Source organism: Austrofundulus limnaeus, unplaced genomic scaffold, assembly GCF_001266775.1.
Source record: "Austrofundulus limnaeus strain Quisiro unplaced genomic scaffold, Austrofundulus_limnaeus-1.0 Scaffold440, whole genome shotgun sequence".
NCBI lineage: Eukaryota > Metazoa > Chordata > Actinopteri > Cyprinodontiformes > Rivulidae > Austrofundulus > Austrofundulus limnaeus.
Window position 1 is genome coordinate 357,443 of NW_013952842.1, and position 19,769 is coordinate 377,211.

The following is a 19,769-nucleotide window of genomic DNA, read 5'->3' on the forward strand; positions in this document are numbered from 1 at the left end:
CATCATTAATTTTAAATAAAACATCTACAGTTCTCTTATTGTTACAGAAAATCATATAATTTGTTTTTTCCATGTTTAATGATAATTTATTTAGTTGAAACCAACTTTGTATTTTCATAAACTCTGTCTGTATCATGTCCTTCTATATCTTTACCAGAACAAAAGAATGTTGCATCATCAGCAAATAGAACACACCAAAAAAGTCCCGACACATTGACCAAATCGTTCACATACAGAACAAATAACTTCGGTCCGAGAATGGAACCCTGCGGCACTCCACATGAGATGTTACAAAACTCAGATCTTTCATTATTTATTTCTACAAATTGTTTTCTATCTTCCAAATAACTAGATACCCACTGTAATGCAGGTCCTCTAATATCAAATTTATTGAGCTTTTCAAAAAGAAAACTGTGGTTAATAATATCAAACACTTTTAAAATCAACAGAAATACTGACACAGTACTGTTTTTCAYCAACAGCTGATTGTTTTATGGTCTATTAATTCAATGAGAGCCACTGACGTAGATTTTTTTGCTTTCACTCAAGCAGGTAACTAATGACCACCTGTTCTGTACATTTATCACAACTTTGCACCATAATTAATAATAAATATAATTTCTGTAGTAATTAAAAAAAACTTTTTACAAAGAAAAATATTTGTAAAACGGAAAGAAATGTAAAATTTTGTGGAACAATTTGGATTTTAAACCCCATCAGATGCAGCTTGCTCACCTGAACACCTGCAGGTCCACCTGTCCTGGAGCTCAGACTCCTCCCACATCCAGGTGAGGGGCGGAGCCACGAGCCCTTATAAGGAGCTGGAAAAGCTCTGTGGCTGCAGCAGGTCTGTTTCTGTCTGAAACTTTAAACCTTTAGTTCTGTCTGACATCAGGTGAGTTCTGTTWGTTTTAAATCTTTTATTTTAGACTTTAACAGACTTTATTCTGATCCAATTTAGTTTAAAGATTTTAGGTCTCAGTGCTCAAAGTGATTACAATTTTGTATTTATTTATTTAAAATATGTTTATCGAAGAAACAAATTCAACAAAATCAACTTTAATCAATTAAATATACTGATGGAAACAATCAACTACAGAAACAAGAAATATTCTATTTTTTCATTTTTGTTATATTTTTGTAATGAATAGATATAAAACTAATAAAAAAAAGTATAAAAACATTTGTTTTAACTAAAAATAAGAAGGGTTTTCAGTTATTTACCTGTGTTTTAAGCAGATTTTTGCTCAGGTGGTCAGTTTAAAGCAGATTGCAGGAAGCAGAGGGTCTTTATGATTTGAAGTGATTTTCTTCTTGTCTGCAGGTGCTGCAGGTTCAGGTGCAGCTGGTTCAGGTGCAGCAGGTTCAGGTGCAGCTGGTTCAGGTGAAGCTGCAGGTAAATCTGTGAACCCTTCAGGATGAGGCCGGCGGCTCTCCTCATCGCTCTCTGCTGCTGCTGCTGCTGTAAGAAACACAAACTTCATGGTTTAAATACAGAAAACTCAGCTGACGGGCCCAGATTTAAATAAACATTAAGACTGCTTTCATTAAATTAAGTAAATTATATATTGTCTCTTTAAGGATTGCATTATTAAATAAAGAAAACGTAAAGTTTTCTCCCATGAAAAACAGGTTAATCTCTGTTTCAGCTAAAACCAGTTAATCGTGTCAAAAATGAAACGTTTCCACTAAATGTTTATTAAAATATTCTGTAAAAAAGGTMAAATGCTCCAGCCTGTCTTATTTCAGCTGAACTGTGATTTGATCATTAAATATGCAATAATTAATAAAAAATATCCCAGTTCTATCAGATCCTGTGAAGATTTACTGTTTAAAGTTATTTATATATATTTTAAAATAATGTTCTCAGATGCGCAGCGTGTTAAATGGATATCTCCACAAAGAGGAAGCAGTGAAGGAGCAACCAGACTCACCATCAGTGGAGAGGGTAAAAACATTTTCTTATTGTATTTAATTTAATTTAATGTTTGTAATGATAATTATGACACATGATGAGCTCAGCACATTTTTGATTTAAATGAAGTCTTGATTGAATATTTATCTAATGAAAGTTCCTGTAAATTTAAATGATAAATATTTCAGGAGCTTCCATTTCCTGTTGAACAAAGAGGTGTTTGACTTTTGTAAATAAGACTCTTAATTTTATCTAAAGAGGTAAAACAGTCATTTTAACTGGTTAAGATCTGTTACATTATATCTTAAGAAAAAAATATATTTAAAATAAATTTATTGTATTTGGCATGACCGAATATTTTATGATAATTCAGCCCCCCCCCCCCCCCCGCCTGTCGGTTAAAGTGGACAAACCATCATTATCTGCTGTAACATGAAACTTTTACCATAAAAACTGTAGTTTTACCTGCATGTTGCTTCATAAAATGTAAGTAAAAAGGTTCATAAATAAAAACATGTAACATAGTTAAGTGTTCAGTTTTTAAATTAGATTCTTAAAAGCGTCTGTGCTAACTTTATTAGCTAGTAGGCTAACATTAGCTTAGCATGCTAAGCTAATGTTTCTCTTCTGATTTGTTTAAGTGTTTACCAGGTGATTTAGCTGCTGAATGTTAAAATCAATGAGGAGCAGACTAGTTGTAAATGTTTAAAGATATATTATATTATATTATATTATATTATGAGTCATTGTCTCCATTAAAGATAATTTTCCCGTCTGTTCTTGTGGTTCTGAACTTGTACATGTGACGTCTGAGGTTCCCGGGCCTTTGTTTTCTGCAGGTTTCTCCCAGCAGAATCAGTTCCAGCTGAACCCGACAGACGAGACGTTTGGAAACCGGGTCACGCTGGTGTCGGACACGCTGTCCGTCCCCTGCGACGTGGAGCGAGACTCGACTCACGCGAACCAGATCCTGTGTTACACCAGGTGCAGACACACCTGTCCAGAGCAGCTCTGAGTCCTGCAGGTGATGATGGGACCCTCTGACGTCTGTTCTGCTCCTCCTCCACAGGAAGATGCCCGAGGATCAGTACGTGGTCCACGTCACTGTGGACGGTGTTCCTGTTCCTGACAGCAGGATCTGTAATGGTGATTATAAACCATACTACTGCAGCTTTTATGTACGTTTATTATTATTCTTATCAGATTGAAGAAGCTCCTGTCAGGTTGGTCTTTGAGTCCTGACTTCATGTGTCTGAACCTCAGGTGGTCTGGTACCGCACGCCCACCATCTCCTCCCTGAGTCCGCTCTCTGGCCTCCCAGGTAGGACAGTCACTGTGTGCAGATGTTTCACCCCGTGGTTTGAAGCGTTTAAATGAAACGGACTTTAAAACCTGCTGCAGGATCACTGGTCTCCATCCGAGGACGGATCTTCACCGACGTGTACGGGAGCAACACGCAGCTGAGCTCCAACGGCCTCAACGTGCGCTTTCTGAGGTCAGGAACTGCTCTTAACATCAGACATGAAACCTGAGGGATAATCTGATCACTGAACATGGTCAAATATAAATGTGATGTTTTGGATTAATGAAGCTAAAATACAGAGGTTTAAGATTATATTAACAAATAAAACAATAATSGACTGTTTCTGGTTACTGGTTATCTGAATACTCCTGCTGAAAATAGTCAAATAAAAAGCTAGCTTAGCATAAGCTAACTTGTATGGTTGCATGAGGAGGAAGAGAAAGCTCTGGTTTGTTTCAGATCCTACATGGGAGGAATGCCCTGCCTGCTGCTGAAGCCTGACTCTGATGAACTGTAAGATGTTTTTAATTTCACCACACCTTAACGAGCCACAGGTCAGACCTCAGGTACGCGTCAGCTGATTAATCATGTTTGCAGGTACAACCTGCAGCTGGACTCGGAGTCCTCTAACTGGGGATACATGAGTTGCAGGATGACAGGAACATATGTTGGTGAGCTGGGACAGAAACTCCACTCAGGTTTGAGTTAACCTGACTTTAATCCTTCATGTTTCATCCCACAGGTCATCACAACCTGAGCTACATCCTAGATAATGACTTTGGAAGGTGAAAGCTCAGACTGCACCACTGATTAATGATTATTGATCTGAAGTGATAGAATGTAAACCCACAAACGTCTGTTTCAGGAGTTTACCAGATCAGAGTCTGTTCTGGGTTTCTTCTGTGGCCAAGCTCTCCATGTTCCAGACGTTTGCAGGTAAGAACACACACCRCACATTTCATAAAGGTGTTTTTTTTTCTGCCCGTCGTGATGAAACCTCTGCTGTGTTTCCTGCTCAGAGGTGACGGGAGTGTCGCCGTCCGAGGGCAGCGTCGCAGGACGAACTCTCATCACCGTCCACGGGCGCTTCTTCGACCAAACTGACGAGCCTGCACATGTTCTCCTCGGAGGTAAGAGTGGAAACTTACAGTTTCCTGAAGCGTCAGAGTACAAGAGTTCAGCATGAATGGATGAACRTCGTCTCTACACATTGTTCGAGTGCACGGAGTCACGCAGATAATCCTTTCAACACAACAGAGCGCAGCTCGCTTCAGACACGAGAAAACAGCGTCTAGTCGCCACACATGAGAGGAACAGATCTGTCAGAGCTCAGASAGCCAGCAGACCATGACTGCAGCTCTTTATCTCTGCAGGATTCCAGACTCCTGAAGCACAGTTAGTCCCAACCTGCAGCCGAAAATAAGTCTGTTTGTTTTACACAAACAATAGACCTGATTTACAAGCATTCTTTAAAACTAAACTGTAAAACTAAACACTACACACACTTAGCAGCAGAAACACATGATTCTGACTCTGTTAAAGTCTGCAAATAGTCATTTTAAAATGTAATTGTTTTTGGAAATCCTCTCAAGACCCCAAACTTGATGTTTAATGACCCATATTTGGACCCTGAACCCCAACTTTTCCCACCAAGTTTTCCAGTGTTGAAATACAACAAGCCAGTCTTCATGCTCTCACTCCTTCAAGTGTTAAAATTCACATCAGCTTGTGATTTTTCAGGTGTGCCGTGTGAAGTCCAGAGTGTGTCTGACGACAGCATCACGTGTGAGACGCCTGAGCGACAGGTGAACAACAGGAAGGTGCACCCAGGTGAGAACAGCTCGTCGTCTCTGCTTTTATCTGTCCTGACTGATGCTGAGGACAGGAGCCCTGGAGGAATTCTGAGTATGAGCGCTGTCTTTCATCAGCTCCATCTCTGCTGCACTTTGAGCTTTAATGAACGGTGACACGTCGTCTGTTATCTGACGACAGGAAGAACTCGTTCAGCTGTCCTCGCAGTTTGTTGTTTCTTGTCTCGGCTGATTAAACTCAAACAGCCGAACTAAAAATAAACACTTCAATCTCTTCATTGAAGATCAGCTCTCCTGATTGGCTCAGAAAAATATGTTTTTAGTTTACAGAGAAGGATTTAAATGAGATCCTGGAGATGTGAGCAGACAGGAAGTTTGTTTGTTTGTTTCGTGGCGTCCAGGTGGCAGAGGCTTGAAGATGGAGGTGTGGAGCAACAAACGACCCAGCTCCCTGACCGACATCTGGACCTACAACCAGAACACGAGCGGCTACCAGCAGCAGTGGATCGACTCGCTGCCCTACAGCTTCCCCACAGAGAACGACCTGTTCGTCACCAGGACCAGAGGCTTCTTTGTTCCCCCGCTCAGCGGAAACTTCAGCATCTACCTGCACTGTGACGACAGGTGTGAGCTCTACCTGAGCAACTCCAGCCGCCCTGAAGACAAGGTGTGAAGGCTTTGTTTGCTGCAGCTGTTAGTTCATCAGTTGTTGCTGTGAACTTCATCTTTCTGTCTGCTTTCAGGTGAAAGTTGCGTATCAACAGTATTATGTTAGAGACTACCTCCAGCTGCCGTCACAAAAATCTAAAGTCCTTTCTCTGGAGAAAGGAAAACCGTACGTGCACGCTAGCATCACATCACTTCGTTTTTACAGACCCGGACAAATGTTTAGTGCTTTGTTCTCCTCTCCAGATACTACATGGAAATCCTGCAGCAGGAATATTACGGCGCTGCCAGCTTCAACCTGGCTCTGTTCCAAGAACAGAGCTCCTTCACAGAAGAGCAGACAGACGACGCCGTCRATGAAGTTCAGAACATTAATGCTAAATATGAAGTGTTTGATGAAGAGCAGGTAGAGACTTTACTGTTCTTTGTCCAGTCAGGTTAATCACATTAGGGAATGCTAGTTAGCTAAACATGCTAACTGTGGTACTTTGAACACACTAACTCAGCTTAGATGTCTAGTTTACTGCTAGTACAGCAGTGAACTGTTAGCGTAGCAGTGAACTGTTAGCGTAGCAGTGAACTGTTAGCGTAGCAGTGAACNAGCAGTGAACTGTTAGCGTAGCAGTGAACTGTTAGCGTAGCAGTGAACTGTTAGCGTAGCAGTGAACATTTTTTGAGGACCCCCAAGATGCCTCTCAYGGACCCCTTTGGGACCTGGGACTCCAGTTTGCTGTCTTAGATGACTAGTTAACTGCTAAGCTAACAGTTTACTGCTAAGCTAACAAGTTAAAGGAGGCCGTTCTGTAAAAACGTTTCTGAATCAGCTAAATAATAAAAATCCTTCGGCTGTTGTGTTCTTTTCTTCCTCCTGTTTTCTTGCATCTCGTTCCTCCTCAGGTGCTGACCTTTGACCTGTGGCCGTCCAGCCTCCCAGCAGTCAAAGAGGTGCAGCAGGTGAGCGTCAGCAGCAGCTGTGCCTCTTACCTGTGTGGACACACCTCCTTCAGCCTGAGCTACGGAGCCGCAGAGACAGGTGAGCTGCTGTCGGACAGGTCTGGTTCTCATCAGGAGCACGTTGTAAACGTTGTGTCGTCTCCTGCAGGACCCCTCCCTCTGAGCGCCTCAGCAGAGGAGGTGAAAGCAGCCCTGAACAGTCTGTGGACCATCAAACCCGACTCGGTCCAGGTCAGCAAACAGGAGGACGGTCAGGGGTCTCACTACATGGTTACCTTCAACTCTGACAGAGGTGAGGGGACAGGCAGGTAACGTGACGATGGTCAGGGTCAGCTGCTCCCATCAACAAACCTTCAGCTGCTGCAGAATATTTTACTAACAGGATCTGATTCAGTTTGTCCTCTGCTCATCAGGGGACTTCACACTGTTTGACTACAAGGTTTTTGGCTCGGACACCAACATCACGGTTGCTGAGGTTACCAAGGGTCAAAGCAACATGAAGACCTTCACTCTGATCTGGGGGGGCATCCCCACGAAACCCATCGCCTACAATGCATCAGAGTCCCAGGTCCTCAGATCTTTTAAATTTGTTCTTGTGTTAAAGTTAGCTTGATGCTAACGGTTAGCTCATGCCACCCAACAGGTCCAGTCGGCTCTGGAGGACTTGATGACAGCTGAATGTCCTGCTGAGGTTCTGGCCACAGAAGGAACCAACGTGAAGTACTTCAATGACTTCGAGCACCCAGAGGTAACCCTGACAGACCTGCAGGTCCAGACTGTGGTGGAGGAACCTTCTGATCCAGATCTGGTCTCTGCAGGTCACCTCAGCTCAGAGCGGGACGCCTCAGGTCCACGCTGGTTTCTGTGGGGTGTGGTCCCTGAAGAACCCTCAGGCTCTGTTCCTACAAACCTTCAGCAAAGTGTCTGGAGTCCAGTACGGACCGGTGTCCCTCAGCCAGCACCCCACAGTAAAACTCTTCGGTTTTTATAATCAGTTTTAGAAATGAAGCAGAATATTGTTCCAGGTCTCAACTTTTCAGACCTGGAGTTAACACGCAACAGTTTCACCATCGGTGTGGGAAAGTTTCACCATCGGTGTGGGAAAGTTTCACCATCGGTGTGGGGAAAGTTTCACCATCGGTGTGGGGAAAGTTTCACCATCGGTGTGGGGAAAGTTTCACCATCGGTGTGGGGAAAGTTTCACCATCGGTGTGGGGAAAGTTTCAGCAGTAGGCAGTCACACTAGTTCTGATCTAAATGTTGTGTTTTCAGCTCTGCTTTGCGTACAGAGGGGTGCTGAAGGATGAGGTTGGGGTAAAGTTTACATACAGCAACTTGAACGGTCAGACGCTGACGGTCACAGCTCACATCAACACTTTATTCAACAAGGACTCCCGGTCAGTAAAGCTCAGGACCTGGTTTTATATCAGTGTCTCTGCCAGGTGTGTGACAGGAAGCGTGTCTCCTCAGGTGGAGCTATAAGTGCATGGACCTTCAGAGCGCTCTGCAGACCGCATACATCGGCAGCAAATATACCCTGCAGGAGCTGTACCTCTACAGAGACGCCTCCGGAGAGGATTTCTACATCGATGCCGTTTACATCGGAAAGACGGCCACGACGAGCGACGAGAACGGTACAACCAGAGTCAACGTGTTGATAGGACAGAAACAGAACAACCTGTTGGTTTCTTCCTGGAACAGAAACCAACATCTCTTTTCTCTGGTTCAGGTGTTCTCAACGAGAGGAGGCCGCCTCCGTTTGAGAGCTCAGCAAAGTTCATCCAGGAGTTCTCCGTCACCAAACACCAATCAGCTGCTTCACAGCTCCAATACCAAATCCACGCCACGCCGCAGGACTGTGCGTTTGGTTTCCCGCTGATGGACATCGCTTTCCTGCAGGTTGTTCAGCTTTAAATCAAGCTGCACTGGTTCTGTTTTAGAAAAAACATCTGTAAGAAATGACCGTTTTTCTCTGCTGTGTTGAAAGATGTCCAACGGCAGCGAAGACTGGGCTCGGTTCACAGGAGGCGGAGCCAGCGTCACAGTCGCTCGCCCCCACAGAGCCACGCCCCCTCTGAACGGCAGCTTCGACGTGGAGATCTACGGCGGCCGAGCTGAAGGTGAGTCAGCGTCAGACAAGAGGATCCTAACTGTAATTATAGATCTGTGGAGCTCCGCCCACTCTGCAGGTTGATCSTAACTGTAATTATAGATCTGTGGAGCTCCGCCCACTCTGCAGGTTGATCSTAACTGTAATTATAGATCTGTGGAGCTCCGCCCACTCTGCAGGTTGATCCTAACTGTAATTWTAGATCTGTGGAGCTCCGCCCACTCTGCAGCAGACGTCTGTCTGGAGGAAACGAGCTGTTTGGACCAGCTCCAGACGTTCTGACTCCTCCTGTTGGAACTTATTGTAGTAAAACAAAGAACTTCTCCACTGATGACAGGAACTGATACAGTTTTAACCCTTTAACTGACGACAGACGTTCACCTGAAAGCTTCAAACACCTGTCCTGACTCTGCCGTGTTGGCTCCTCCCTCAGGTCTGTCTGTGGACATCAGTGAGGACGACCTGAGGCTGGCTCTGGAGGGGATCTCAGAGATGGGTCAGGTGAAGGTTGTGAAGCAGGGGGGCTGCAGAAGCCCCACCTGGAGCGTCCAGTGGCTCACCAGACCTGGAGCCCAGCCCCTGATGCAGGTGTGTCTGCAGCTGCTGCAGCTCTGTGTTTTCAGCCGTCGCTCCAGTCCTGATTGTTTTCTTCTGCAGATCAACGACTCGGCGGTCGTCGGTGACGGCGCCGTGGTTTCTGCCGTGGAGGCGGTGAGGGGGGGCCTGCTGCGCCGAGGCCTGAGAGGAGACTTCTTCAGAGTGTGGGAGAGCAGACCTCAGGTACTGTCCTGGTCCAGGCAGGTCCTGACCCTGTCCTCCATTTAACCCCAGCTGATTGGCTCAAACATGTTCGCAGGTGGAGGTCTACATCAACGGGATTCCCTCCTACTGTTCTGGTGACTGCAGCTTCCAGTGGTCCGAGGAGAAAACTCCAGTCCTGACTGGACTCAGTCCATCAGCAGGTGGGCTTCATCCTGTCCTCTTACCTGATTTTACCCATGATTCATAGCTGGGCTCAACAAGAAACTATCTGCTGATTAAAGTAGCTGCAGTAAGGTTCTGCTGGTTTCAGGTGGTCTGGGGACTCTGCTGAGCATCACCGGGTCTGGATTCATCAGTGAGACTGCCTCCATCATGGTGGGAAACTCCAAGTGTTTGGTGGAACAGGTCACAGGTGAGTCAACAGGTTCACCTGAGATAAAGAACATTTCCTCTCTGATACTCACTGTAACCTGTCAGCTTTTCTGACTGGGCGGGGCTAAAATTAATTCATTACAAGTAGTTAAGTCATTGTTAAAACATTTATCTCCTCAGTCACATTTACCTGTTAATGTTCATTTATTTAATTAAGAGGATTTAATGAGAGAATCACCTGTACAGGTGTTTTTATTTCAGTCTCTGTTTATGATGRGCTGCTTTTAGTAAATTAACCCTTTTTTTTCCTTTGTTAATGTTAGCTACTACACAGGTGTGCAGAGTGGGCGGAGCCAGTGCTGGCACCTACCTGGTGTCGGTCAACTTCCCCTCTCTGGGTGATTCACGTTACGCCAATGGCAGCGTCCTCCTCTTCACCTATCAGCTCATCGTGTCTTCTTTCTCCCCACCGTCCGGGAGCCTCGCAGGTGAGACAGTGACCCTCACACCTGCCTCCTACCCTCTACCTCCTGCCCTCTACCACCTACCTCCTGATCCCTACCTCCTGCCCTCTACCACCTACCTCCTGATCCCTACCTCCTGCCCTCTRMCMCCTACCTCCTGATCCCTACCTCCTGCCCTCTACCACCTACCTCCTGATCCCTACCTCCTGCCCTCTACCACCTACCTCCTGCCCTCTACCACCTACCTCCTGATCCCTACCTCCTGCCCTCTAACTCCTCCCCCCCGCTGTGTCTCCTCAGGTGGCACGGTGCTGACGGTGCGAGGCTCTGGCCTCCATCAGGAGGCCTCGGTGTCTGTGGGGGGAGAGGAGTGTGTGATGATCCAAGCAGCTGAGGCTGAGCTGACGTGTAGAACACCTGCTGTAGGTTCAGAATATTTACCTGGGTCACACCAGAACTCAGACCATCAAGTGAAGCTGTCTTTGTTCTATCAATCCAGGGAGCTGCAGGACCCAGTGTCGTCATGGTAACTGTGGGAAACATGAGTCAGACGGCCAACGCCACCTTCACCTATGATGATTACCTGACGCCTCAGCTGTCAGGCCTGAGTCCCCGGACCACCACAGTGCTGGGTAAGTCCTGTGTGCAGGGTGGTCAGTGTTTGTGAATGTTTCTAATAAACTGGTCTCTGTACAGTGAGCTGTGGTCACCAGGAACATCTAGTTCCTGCTCTTTGTGAAGGTTGTCGATGCGTTCAGGAGTCCCAGGCAGCTGTGGTGAACAGGTTGTCTTGTCTTTTCTTCAGGACACCAGCTCCTCACCATCCAGGGTTCAAATCTGGGACAGGAAGTCAACGACAGCGCGGTGCTGGTAGGGCTGCAGGAGTGTGTCAGCGTGCAGTGGACCGACACACACATCACCTGTCTGCTTCCAGTGCTGCCGCCCGGCGTGCACAAGGTGCACGTGCAGGTGGGGAACAGAGGGTTCCCCCTGGTCAGGTACAGAAACTTTATCAAAGTTTAAATATCCTCCAGCAGCGGTTGGAGCTTCCAGAACAAAAACTGTGTGTTACAGCAGTGGGCTCAATGCCAGCGTTGAATACATCCTGGAGGTGTCCAGGATCTCTCCGCTCACCGGGTCCTTGTTGGGAGGAACCAGGCTGACGGTTTCTGGGTCGGGCTTCAGCAGCAACACGTCTGACAACAGCGTGATCGTTGGTGAGCTGCAGCCGATGCTCCGGGGGTCTCTACCTCCTGCTGGGACCGTGCACACCTGACACACATGCTTTGTCCTGGCTTGTTGTGCTGCAGGAAGTTGTGTTTGTGACGTGGTGACGGCCTCGGAGGACGAGCTGCAGTGTGTCCTCCGGTCAGAGGAGAGGAGCTACGTGGTCTCCAACCAGGGCTCGCACCTCGGTACGTCTCTGCCCTCCTCTGTGAAGCAGCTCCACCTGCAGCTGACATGTCATCCTACCTGAGCTGCTTCTGAAAGACCACCTGTACAGTGTGTGTGTGTGTGTGAGACCCCCGGGCTGACATGGATCTGTGTGGGATTCTGTTCCAGCTTACGGACAGGGATACGCCTGGAGTCCGTCCTCGCTCACGGTCCTCGTCGGAGACACGGTGGGGTGGCAGTGGGAGGCGCCCGCCTTCCAGAAGGTCAAGTACGGGGTCTTCAGTGTCTCCAGCCCCAGTGGGACCACTTATGATGGGGGACCCTTGAACAGTGGAGAGACCAAAACAGACAAAGGTAGAAAACACAGATTATTGTTACAGACTGTTAAAGACCAGCGGTTCTCCAGAGGGTCTGCAGACCAGCGGTTCTCCAGAGGGTCTGCAGACCNAGACCAGCGGTTCTCCAGAGGGTCTGCAGACCAGCGGTTCTCCAGAGGGTCTGCAGACCCAGTTTCAGACTGTTTACCCACACTTCCTGGAAGAAGCTCAAACTGATTCTCTGATTCAGTTCTGAACCTTTAAAACCATCAGTTCTTGGTCCTCTTCAGGGTTTTTCAGCTACCGGTTCACCGTGCCCGGCGTGTTCTACTACAGCAGCGGCTTCGTGGACCAGACCAGCTCCATCTCACTGCAGGGAGTCGTTAAAGTGAGGAGTCGRGAGGAGAGGCTGGGCGGAGTCTCTGTCACTGTGGGAGGAGTTGAGGCCAGACCTGTACCTGGAGGTAAATGTTCAGATGTTAATAGACTGCAGCAGTCGAACAAGTCTTACCTGCACCAGGGTCACAGCTCATAACGAGTCTTTCACCTGCAGCTCATAACGAGTCTTTCACCTGCAGGGTCACGTCGAGTCTCCAGAGCAGCAGCAGACTGCGTGGCCTCACCTGAGTGTCAGCAGAACAACCAGACTTCAGGTGATCTTTCCTTCAGCTTCTCCACCTGCTCCACCCCCACAGTCTACTCCATCTCCCCCAACCAGGGCTCATACCACCAGGTGATCCAGATCCAGGGCCGAGGATTCAGTGAGGTCACCTGTGCTAACCAGGTGAGCAGACTTTGACTCACCTGCAGCTGAATGAGCTTCAGTCCGTGTTTCTAACGTCCTCTCCTGCAGGTGACAGTTGGAGGTGAACCATGTCAGGTGATCAACAGCAGCCAATCAGAGCTCACCTGCCAGCTCAGCTCTGACTCCATGCTCCCAGTGGGCATGGCCCTCCCCGTGGCCATCAGGGTCAACAACCTGGGCGACGCCATCGTGGTCATTTTGAACGAGCTGGACCGTCGCTTCGTGGTCCTGCCGGTGGTGGACTCAGTCTCTCCTCCTGTGGGGAGTCCCAATGGTCTGACCCGGCTCCTGGTCCAAGGGTCTGGGTTCTCTGAGGGCGGAGTCACAGCAGCTGGCATGCCCTGCAGCTTCCTGTCTGTGAACTACACCCACATCGTGTGCGACACTGCTGCGTCTCCGCAGCGCTCTGATGATGTCATCTTTCAGCTGGGCCTCATCCAGAGCTCCTGCAGCTCCGCCTGCTCCTTCCAGTACTCCTMTTCGGCCACGCCCACCATCAGCAGCATCTCACCTGACAGCATCAACGGTCAGACGGACGTAACCGTCTCAGGCTCGGGCTTCGGCAGCCGCCTGGACGACGTGGCGGTTTTCATCAGCTCCACAGAGGCAGAGGTGACGCATGTGAGCGACGCTAACRTCACAGTGAGAGTGGGCGCTCTGCCAGCAGGGAACCACCAGGTGAAGGTGATCGTCAGGAGCAAAGGTCTGGCTTCAGGTAACGTGATTCTGAGCAGCCGAGCCCAGGCCATCCTGAACCCCGCAGCAGGAAGCCTGGCAGGAGGAACGCCGCTCGTCTTCACAGGAAACGGCTTCGCTCCTGGAAACACGAGCGTGACGGTCGGAGGTAAACCCTGCTCCATCCTGGAGGTGAGTCCAGGTGTGCTCCGCTGCCTGACCTCGCCTCACAGCGCAGGACAGGTGAGCGTCAACATCCAGGTGCTGGCCGTGACGTATCCAGCTCTCAGCTTCAACTACTCTGCAGCCCTGACCCCTGTGATCACCTCCGTTAGCCCCGCCTCCGGTAACCACCTCACTGACATCCTTCAGCTCTCAGGTTCCTCTGAGCCGTCATGAATCCACCTGTCCTCCCACAGGTACCGCCGCTTCTGTCCTCACACTGACTGGGTCAGGGTTCGGCTCGGACCCTCAGCTCGTCTCCGTCACCATCAACCAGGTTCCCTGCAACGTGTCGGCTGTCTCCGACACACAGCTCCAGTGCACGGCAGGAAACAACCCCGGAGGCTCCTATCCTGTGTCGTTACATCATCAGGTGAAAGGCCACGCCCAGTCCAGCGCAGCGTTCACCTACGAGCTGACGCTCAGCAGCATTCAGCCAAACCAGGGTAACAGAGCTTCACCCAATTCAGCTGCAAAACTTAAAAAAACATTAAATAAAACTTCATGTTTCTAATCTGGGTTCAGGCAGCTTTGGAGGCGGAGCTTTGCTGACCATCCTGGGTTCTGGTTTTGATCCGGTTAACTCCACAGTGCGGATCTGTGGACAGCAGTGTCCTGTCCACAGAGACATGTCCTCGTCCTCCCGTCTGTTCTGCCGGTCTCCTCCCAACAACGGTGAGTTCAGACAAACAGGAAGCTCGTTATTAAAGTTCCTCCTGGAGAGGAGTCTGGTTTCTGATGTTTCCTCTCCTCAGCCTCCCGCTCGGAGCTCAGCTGCGTGGTTTCTGTCGTCAACCCGCTGGGCGCCGTCAACGTCTCCGACGGCTTCGCCTACAGGTCTCRGCTGACTCCGGTCATCACCCAGGTGTCTCCACGGCGAGGAGGCACGGCCGGAGGCACCCGGCTCACCGTCACAGGCTCCGGCTTCAGGTGTGGGCACAAAGACACGCCCACTCCACGGCTCACTGAGAACTCTTCTCCTGTCAGACAGGAAGTCTGATCAGATTAAACACAGGAACTGAAACTAAAACTCTAAAATGTAACTTTCATTATTTCACCTCTCAGCTCCAACATGACTGAGGTCAGCGTGACGATCGCAGGTTCTGTGTGCGACCTTGAGTCCTCCAACGCCACTCACATCGTGTGTGTGACCAACGCTCAGCCTCAGTCTCAGGAGGCCGCGGTCAGAGTCAGCATCGGAGACCGGGGCGAGGCCATGATGGTGACTGAGACCCCCGCTCAGAGCTTCCTGTTCCCTCTGATCAGATGAGTCAATGTTAGCTCTGCTTCCTGTCTGCAGGAGAACGCCACCTTCTTCTACATCGACCTGTGGTCCTCCAGGTTCACCTGGGGGGGCCTGGATCCACCCGAGCAGGGCTCTTTCGCCGTMATCACTAAAGGCCAGACCATCCTGCTGGACGCTAGCACCCCCGTCCTGAAGATGCTGCTCATCCAGGGTGGGTTGACGCTCCCACAGGTGCACAGGTGTTCACGTGTCTCTGAGCTGCTGCTTGTCTCTGCAGGCGGCACGCTGCTGTTCGATGAAGCAGACCTGGAGCTGCAGGCGGAAAACATCCTGATCACAGATGGAGGGCGGCTGCAGATCGGCCAGGAGGGGGCGCCGTTCCAGCACAAAGCCATCATCACGCTGCACGGACACCTGCGCTCACCTGAACTTCCTGTTTATGGAGCCAAGACGCTGGCTGTCAGAGAGGGCGTCTTGGACCTTCATGGTGCGAACAAACAAACCAAAACAACTTTTATAATGATTTTCTGACATAAAGACAAAGTTTCTCTGCTTCCTTTTTAGTCCAGATTTAAGAAAATTTAATTTAAACAAAATTTCAAGAGCAAATCCTGATAACTCCCAGATTTGAGACTGTCGGCACATTTCTTGTTGGTTCTGGTCTTAAATCAGGCCTCAGACAGCTGATACAGATGACACGTTGTTCTGTTTCAGTAACTCAAGTTGTTTTTCCTCCAGGACAAGTCATCTGTAGGAACACCTGACCTTTTCCCCTTCATTGTTTATAACCTGTTCCTCAGGTCTTCCCGTCCCGGTCCCCTGGACCCACCTGGCTGAGACGGCCCCCAACGGCTCTCTGACTCTGAGCCTGATGAAGGCCGTAACCTGGAGACCTGGAGATGAGATCGTTGTTGCCTCCACCGGCCACAGGTCTGTTCAATAAAACAGAGTTCAGATCAATCGAACCCAACAGAAGCTGTTAAACCTGAACTTTGAGCTCGTCTGAAGGATCTTCTCCCCTCTGAAGGTCTCGCTCAGCTCAAACTGTTCCTTTGTCCTGCAGACACAGTCAAAAAGAAAACGAGTTGAGGAAGATCGCCGCCGTGTCGCCCGATGGAAAGACCCTCACCCTGACCGAGGCGCTGGCCTACACCCACCTCGGGGTGTCCGTCACGCTGCCTGACGGCACGCTGTTCCAGGCCCGAGCTGAGGTGGGGCTTCTCACCAGGAACATCGTGGTGCGAGGCTCCCAGCAGCAGGAGTGGAGCGACACGATCCAGGCCTGCCCTGACGGCTTCAACACAGGTAYTGGATCTGCTCCGTGACCCATACTTTATGAGAAATCAAAGCCTCACAGTCGTCTGGTTTCTGCAGGGGAGTTCGCCACTCAGACGTGTTTCCAAGGCCGGTTCGGGGAGGAGGTGGGCAGTGACCAGTTTGGCGGCTGCATCATGTTCCACGCACCCAGACCAGGAGAAAACCTGGCTGTGGGCCGGCTGGAGTACGTTGAGGTGAAGTCATTTCTAAGATGAGTTGTAAACGTGTTGATGCGTGTTAGCTGGTGCTGAACTCGTGGGACAGGTCTTCCACGCAGGTCAGGCCTTCAGGCTGGGTCGGTACCCCATCCACTGGCACCTGATGGGAGACATCAACTACAAGTCGTACGTCCGAGGCTGCGCCATCCATCAGACCTACAACAGAGCCGTCACCATCCACAACACGCACCGGCTGCTGGTGGAGCACAACGTCATCTACGACATCATGGGCGGGGCTTTCTTCATCGAGGACGGCATCGAGACGCAGAACATCCTGCAGTACAACCTGGCCGTGTTTGTCCAACAGAGCACCAGCCTCCTGAACGACGATGTCACTCCTGCCGGGTACTGGGTCACCAATCCCAACAACATCATCCGCCACAACGCCGCAGCCGGGGGCACGCACTTCGGTTTCTGGTACCGCATGCATGACAACCCAGACGGCCCGTCCTACAACCCCAACATCTGCCAGAAGAGGGTTCCCCTCGGGGAGTTCTACAACAACACGGTGCACTCTCAGGGCTGGTTCGGCCTCTGGATCTTCCAGGAATATTTTCCCGTGAAGGCCGGCGGCTGCAGCTCCAGCGTCCCGCAGCCCGCCGTCTTCCGGTCCCTGACCACCTGGAACTGTGAGAAAGGTGCTGAGTGGGTGAACGCCGGCGCCGTGCAGTTCAGCAACTTCCTCATGGTCAACAACGAGAAAGCCGGCATCGAAGCCAAACGCATCCTGCAGTGGGCCGTGAGTGGCTTCGGGGAGAGCGGAGGCGCCGCCGTGTCCAACAGCATCATCGTGAGTCACGTGGACGAGCTGGGGCTGGGCAGAGACTACTGCACGTACCGGGGGGTCATCGCGCCGTTCGATGATGGCATGAGCGTCCTCAACACCACCTTCATCAACTTCAACCGCAACAACTGCTCCGCCATTGGCGTGACCTCCATCGACGGGTTGTGTACGGACCGCTGCGGCGGCTGGGCGGTCCGCTTCAGCGGCATCCGGTACCTGAACTCCCCCAACAAGGCTGGGTTCAGGTGGGAGCACGAGGTGCAGCTAGTGGACTCGGACGGCTCCCTCACAGGTACGGGCTCTGTAGAACCTCAGTCCTGATCCAGGCCTCCTCAGAACCTGCAACTCATAACCTCCTCGGTTCTCGTCTTTTCAGGAAACATCAGCCACAAAGTTGTGCCCATGAGCAAACTACTGGACCCTGCACACTGCTCCCAGAGTCCTGAGTGGAGCGTGGGCTTCCCTGGCGCCGTGTGCGACCACACCGTCGGCTTCCATCGTCTGGCGTTCAACAATCCCACGCCGAGCTCGCTGAACGCCAAAGATGTCATCTTAACCAACTCCCATGGTAGAATCCTCCCTGAACGCCATGTTTTACCTCTTCCTGCCTCCTGCTTCTGTTTCTTCTGGTTTCACTCTTCTGTGAGCGTGTTTGATTTATTAATTAGTTATGAACCTAAAATCTAAAGCTATAAAGTGTTTTAACCTCAGGCAGCAGCGTGGTCCCCTACCTGAAGAAGAGGTTGACTCATAAGATGGGCTGGATGGCTCTGCTCCCCACAGGAAACATGTACAACTGGTACTTCAACAACGCAGATCAGATTACCAACATCACCTACGACGCTAAATTTTATGGCTTTAAGGTAAAAGACCTGACACCATAAATAGAGAGGTTCAGGGATGTTCAGCAGCTGTTTCCTGTCATCCTGCAGTCGGACCAGTTCGTCATCATCAACCATAACTTCACCCAGAGTCTGGACAGCGTCCGCATCGTGGACAACAGGAACGGATCATCAGCGCCGCTCAGCTCCAGCAGGAACCTGAACGGAGACTGGTTCTTCAACAGCACCACCAACGATCTSTTCTACCTCAGTGAGGCGCGCTACAGTCTCATTGCTCCGCTCTGGTTCTGGGCGTGACTTCCTGTTCCTGTAGTTTCAGGGAAGACGAGCCAGCGCCAGCGCAGGAACAGCGTGGACCGCTCCATGCTCGACGTCGTCACCAACTTCGCTGTCTACCGCTGCTTCTTCCCCAAGTGCATCGCTCCTCCCCCTGCCACTCTGGCTCCGGTCCCGAGCCGTCGACCCAACAACTTCCTGTGGGTTCAGACTCCTCCCACTCCTGCGCTCAGCCCCTGACAGCGGCGTCTGCGACTAACCTGTTTGTTTCTCTGCAGCCTGTGGTCCGATGCTTCCTTCTGGAGGAGCTCAGCTGAGAACAACTTCAGCGTTCCTGCAGACGGCGCTGACGTGATCATCCCTTCAGGTGACACACGGTTCAAAAGCTTTATGAATGATCTGATTTCCTGCATCACAGCTCCAACTGTTCTGATCCGACAGGGAAGTGGGTGGTTCTGGACCGCGACACTCCCACCCTCAACAAGCTGACAGTGGTCGGTGTTCTGGAGATTCCCGACACCCTGAACGCCTCGTCCACCCTGGGGTACCGCTCGGTGGTGATGGATGCTGTTTACATCTCCATCCAGGTCAGCACTGCAGTCCGGTCCGGTCTGATCTGGTCCAGTTCTGAAGCTTTTTTTGATTTTTTTTCTTTCCATGTTCCAAAAAGTCTTGAATAATATATTTTTTGTTTCAGGGAGGCCGTCTGATCGCAGGCTGGAGTGACGAGCCCTTCAGAGGTCAGCTGACCATCAGACTGAGGGGGAACCACAAGACCCCTGAGTGGCTGCTGCCAAACGGACCCAACCAGGGCTCCAAAGTCCTTGGTAAGAACTCCTGTTTCATGGCCACCTGGTGATGGTCAGCCATCACTAACAGGTGACTCTGTGCTCCTCCAGGTGTGTTCGGTTCTCTAGAGCTGTACGGACAGCCTCACAACGTTTACCACACCAAGCTGGCTGCTACCGCCATGGCAGGATCCACCACCCTGACTCTGAGACAGTCTGTAGACTGGCAGGTTAGTCTCTTTAACTCTGAGACAGTCTGTAGACTGGCAGGTTAGTCTCTCTAACTCTGAGACAGTCTGTAGACTGGCAGGTTAGTCTCTCTAACTATAAGACAGTCTGTAGACTGGCAGGTTAGTCTCTAACTCTGAGACAGTCTGTGGACTGGCAGGTTAGTCTCTAACTCTGAGACAGTCTGTGGACTGGCAGGTTAGTCTCTAACTCTGAGACAGTCTGTGGACTGGCAGGTTAGTCTCTTTAACTCTGAGACAGTCTGTGGACTGGCAGGTTAGTCTCTTTAACTCTGAGAC

At 50.1% G+C, this 19,769-nt stretch overlaps 1 protein-coding gene and 1 long non-coding RNA gene across 4 annotated transcripts in view; one reads left to right on the top strand and one right to left on the bottom strand.

Annotated features, from left to right (window-relative positions):
- The window catches only part of LOC106529390 (uncharacterized), a 13,195-nt gene extending 2,846 nt beyond the window's left edge, over positions 1 to 10,349 (bottom strand). For both annotated transcript variants that reach the window (XR_001311634.1, XR_001311633.1), the window contains exons 1-2: positions 10,264 to 10,349; positions 1,225 to 1,462 (exon numbers count right to left, since the gene is read on the bottom strand). This is a non-coding gene — a long non-coding RNA (uncharacterized LOC106529390). The remainder of the gene's footprint in view (positions 1 to 1,224; positions 1,463 to 10,263) is intronic.
- pkhd1l1.1 (PKHD1 like 1, tandem duplicate 1) overlaps positions 1,278 to 19,769 on the top strand; it is a 24,909-nt gene continuing 6,417 nt past the window's right edge. Inside the window, exons 1-57 of one of the 2 annotated variants that reach the window (XM_014024797.1) lie at positions 1,278 to 1,324; positions 1,355 to 1,464; positions 1,871 to 1,948; positions 2,755 to 2,899; positions 2,985 to 3,093; positions 3,179 to 3,236; positions 3,317 to 3,410; positions 3,678 to 3,731; positions 3,816 to 3,889; positions 3,961 to 4,003; positions 4,084 to 4,154; positions 4,238 to 4,348; positions 4,959 to 5,048; positions 5,431 to 5,696; positions 5,773 to 5,864; positions 5,942 to 6,101; positions 6,593 to 6,728; positions 6,798 to 6,941; positions 7,063 to 7,217; positions 7,293 to 7,397; positions 7,468 to 7,617; positions 7,922 to 8,046; positions 8,120 to 8,283; positions 8,379 to 8,548; positions 8,637 to 8,769; positions 9,193 to 9,347; positions 9,417 to 9,539; positions 9,616 to 9,721; positions 9,832 to 9,933; positions 10,217 to 10,381; positions 10,658 to 10,779; positions 10,857 to 10,989; positions 11,163 to 11,355; positions 11,432 to 11,574; positions 11,668 to 11,772; positions 11,921 to 12,106; positions 12,360 to 12,533; positions 12,648 to 12,853; positions 12,923 to 13,895; positions 13,969 to 14,217; positions 14,297 to 14,446; positions 14,527 to 14,701; positions 14,837 to 14,993; positions 15,072 to 15,228; positions 15,295 to 15,504; positions 15,818 to 15,947; positions 16,081 to 16,322; positions 16,392 to 16,528; positions 16,599 to 17,628; positions 17,713 to 17,904; positions 18,048 to 18,199; positions 18,269 to 18,428; positions 18,492 to 18,654; positions 18,733 to 18,821; positions 18,896 to 19,041; positions 19,152 to 19,281; positions 19,354 to 19,472. In XM_014024797.1, coding sequence (XP_013880251.1) covers positions 1,419 to 1,464; positions 1,871 to 1,948; positions 2,755 to 2,899; positions 2,985 to 3,093; positions 3,179 to 3,236; positions 3,317 to 3,410; positions 3,678 to 3,731; positions 3,816 to 3,889; positions 3,961 to 4,003; positions 4,084 to 4,154; positions 4,238 to 4,348; positions 4,959 to 5,048; positions 5,431 to 5,696; positions 5,773 to 5,864; positions 5,942 to 6,101; positions 6,593 to 6,728; positions 6,798 to 6,941; positions 7,063 to 7,217; positions 7,293 to 7,397; positions 7,468 to 7,617; positions 7,922 to 8,046; positions 8,120 to 8,283; positions 8,379 to 8,548; positions 8,637 to 8,769; positions 9,193 to 9,347; positions 9,417 to 9,539; positions 9,616 to 9,721; positions 9,832 to 9,933; positions 10,217 to 10,381; positions 10,658 to 10,779; positions 10,857 to 10,989; positions 11,163 to 11,355; positions 11,432 to 11,574; positions 11,668 to 11,772; positions 11,921 to 12,106; positions 12,360 to 12,533; positions 12,648 to 12,853; positions 12,923 to 13,895; positions 13,969 to 14,217; positions 14,297 to 14,446; positions 14,527 to 14,701; positions 14,837 to 14,993; positions 15,072 to 15,228; positions 15,295 to 15,504; positions 15,818 to 15,947; positions 16,081 to 16,322; positions 16,392 to 16,528; positions 16,599 to 17,628; positions 17,713 to 17,904; positions 18,048 to 18,199; positions 18,269 to 18,428; positions 18,492 to 18,654; positions 18,733 to 18,821; positions 18,896 to 19,041; positions 19,152 to 19,281; positions 19,354 to 19,472 — 9,447 coding nt within the window. In that variant the 5' untranslated portion in view covers positions 1,278 to 1,324; positions 1,355 to 1,418. The remainder of the gene's footprint in view (positions 1,325 to 1,354; positions 1,465 to 1,870; positions 1,949 to 2,754; positions 2,900 to 2,984; positions 3,094 to 3,178; positions 3,237 to 3,316; positions 3,411 to 3,677; positions 3,732 to 3,815; positions 3,890 to 3,960; positions 4,004 to 4,083; positions 4,155 to 4,237; positions 4,349 to 4,958; positions 5,049 to 5,430; positions 5,697 to 5,772; positions 5,865 to 5,941; positions 6,102 to 6,592; positions 6,729 to 6,797; positions 6,942 to 7,062; positions 7,218 to 7,292; positions 7,398 to 7,467; positions 7,618 to 7,921; positions 8,047 to 8,119; positions 8,284 to 8,378; positions 8,549 to 8,636; positions 8,770 to 9,192; positions 9,348 to 9,416; positions 9,540 to 9,615; positions 9,722 to 9,831; positions 9,934 to 10,216; positions 10,382 to 10,657; positions 10,780 to 10,856; positions 10,990 to 11,162; positions 11,356 to 11,431; positions 11,575 to 11,667; positions 11,773 to 11,920; positions 12,107 to 12,359; positions 12,534 to 12,647; positions 12,854 to 12,922; positions 13,896 to 13,968; positions 14,218 to 14,296; positions 14,447 to 14,526; positions 14,702 to 14,836; positions 14,994 to 15,071; positions 15,229 to 15,294; positions 15,505 to 15,817; positions 15,948 to 16,080; positions 16,323 to 16,391; positions 16,529 to 16,598; positions 17,629 to 17,712; positions 17,905 to 18,047; positions 18,200 to 18,268; positions 18,429 to 18,491; positions 18,655 to 18,732; positions 18,822 to 18,895; positions 19,042 to 19,151; positions 19,282 to 19,353; positions 19,473 to 19,769) is intronic. The other variant, XM_014024798.1, reaches the window with a different exon arrangement.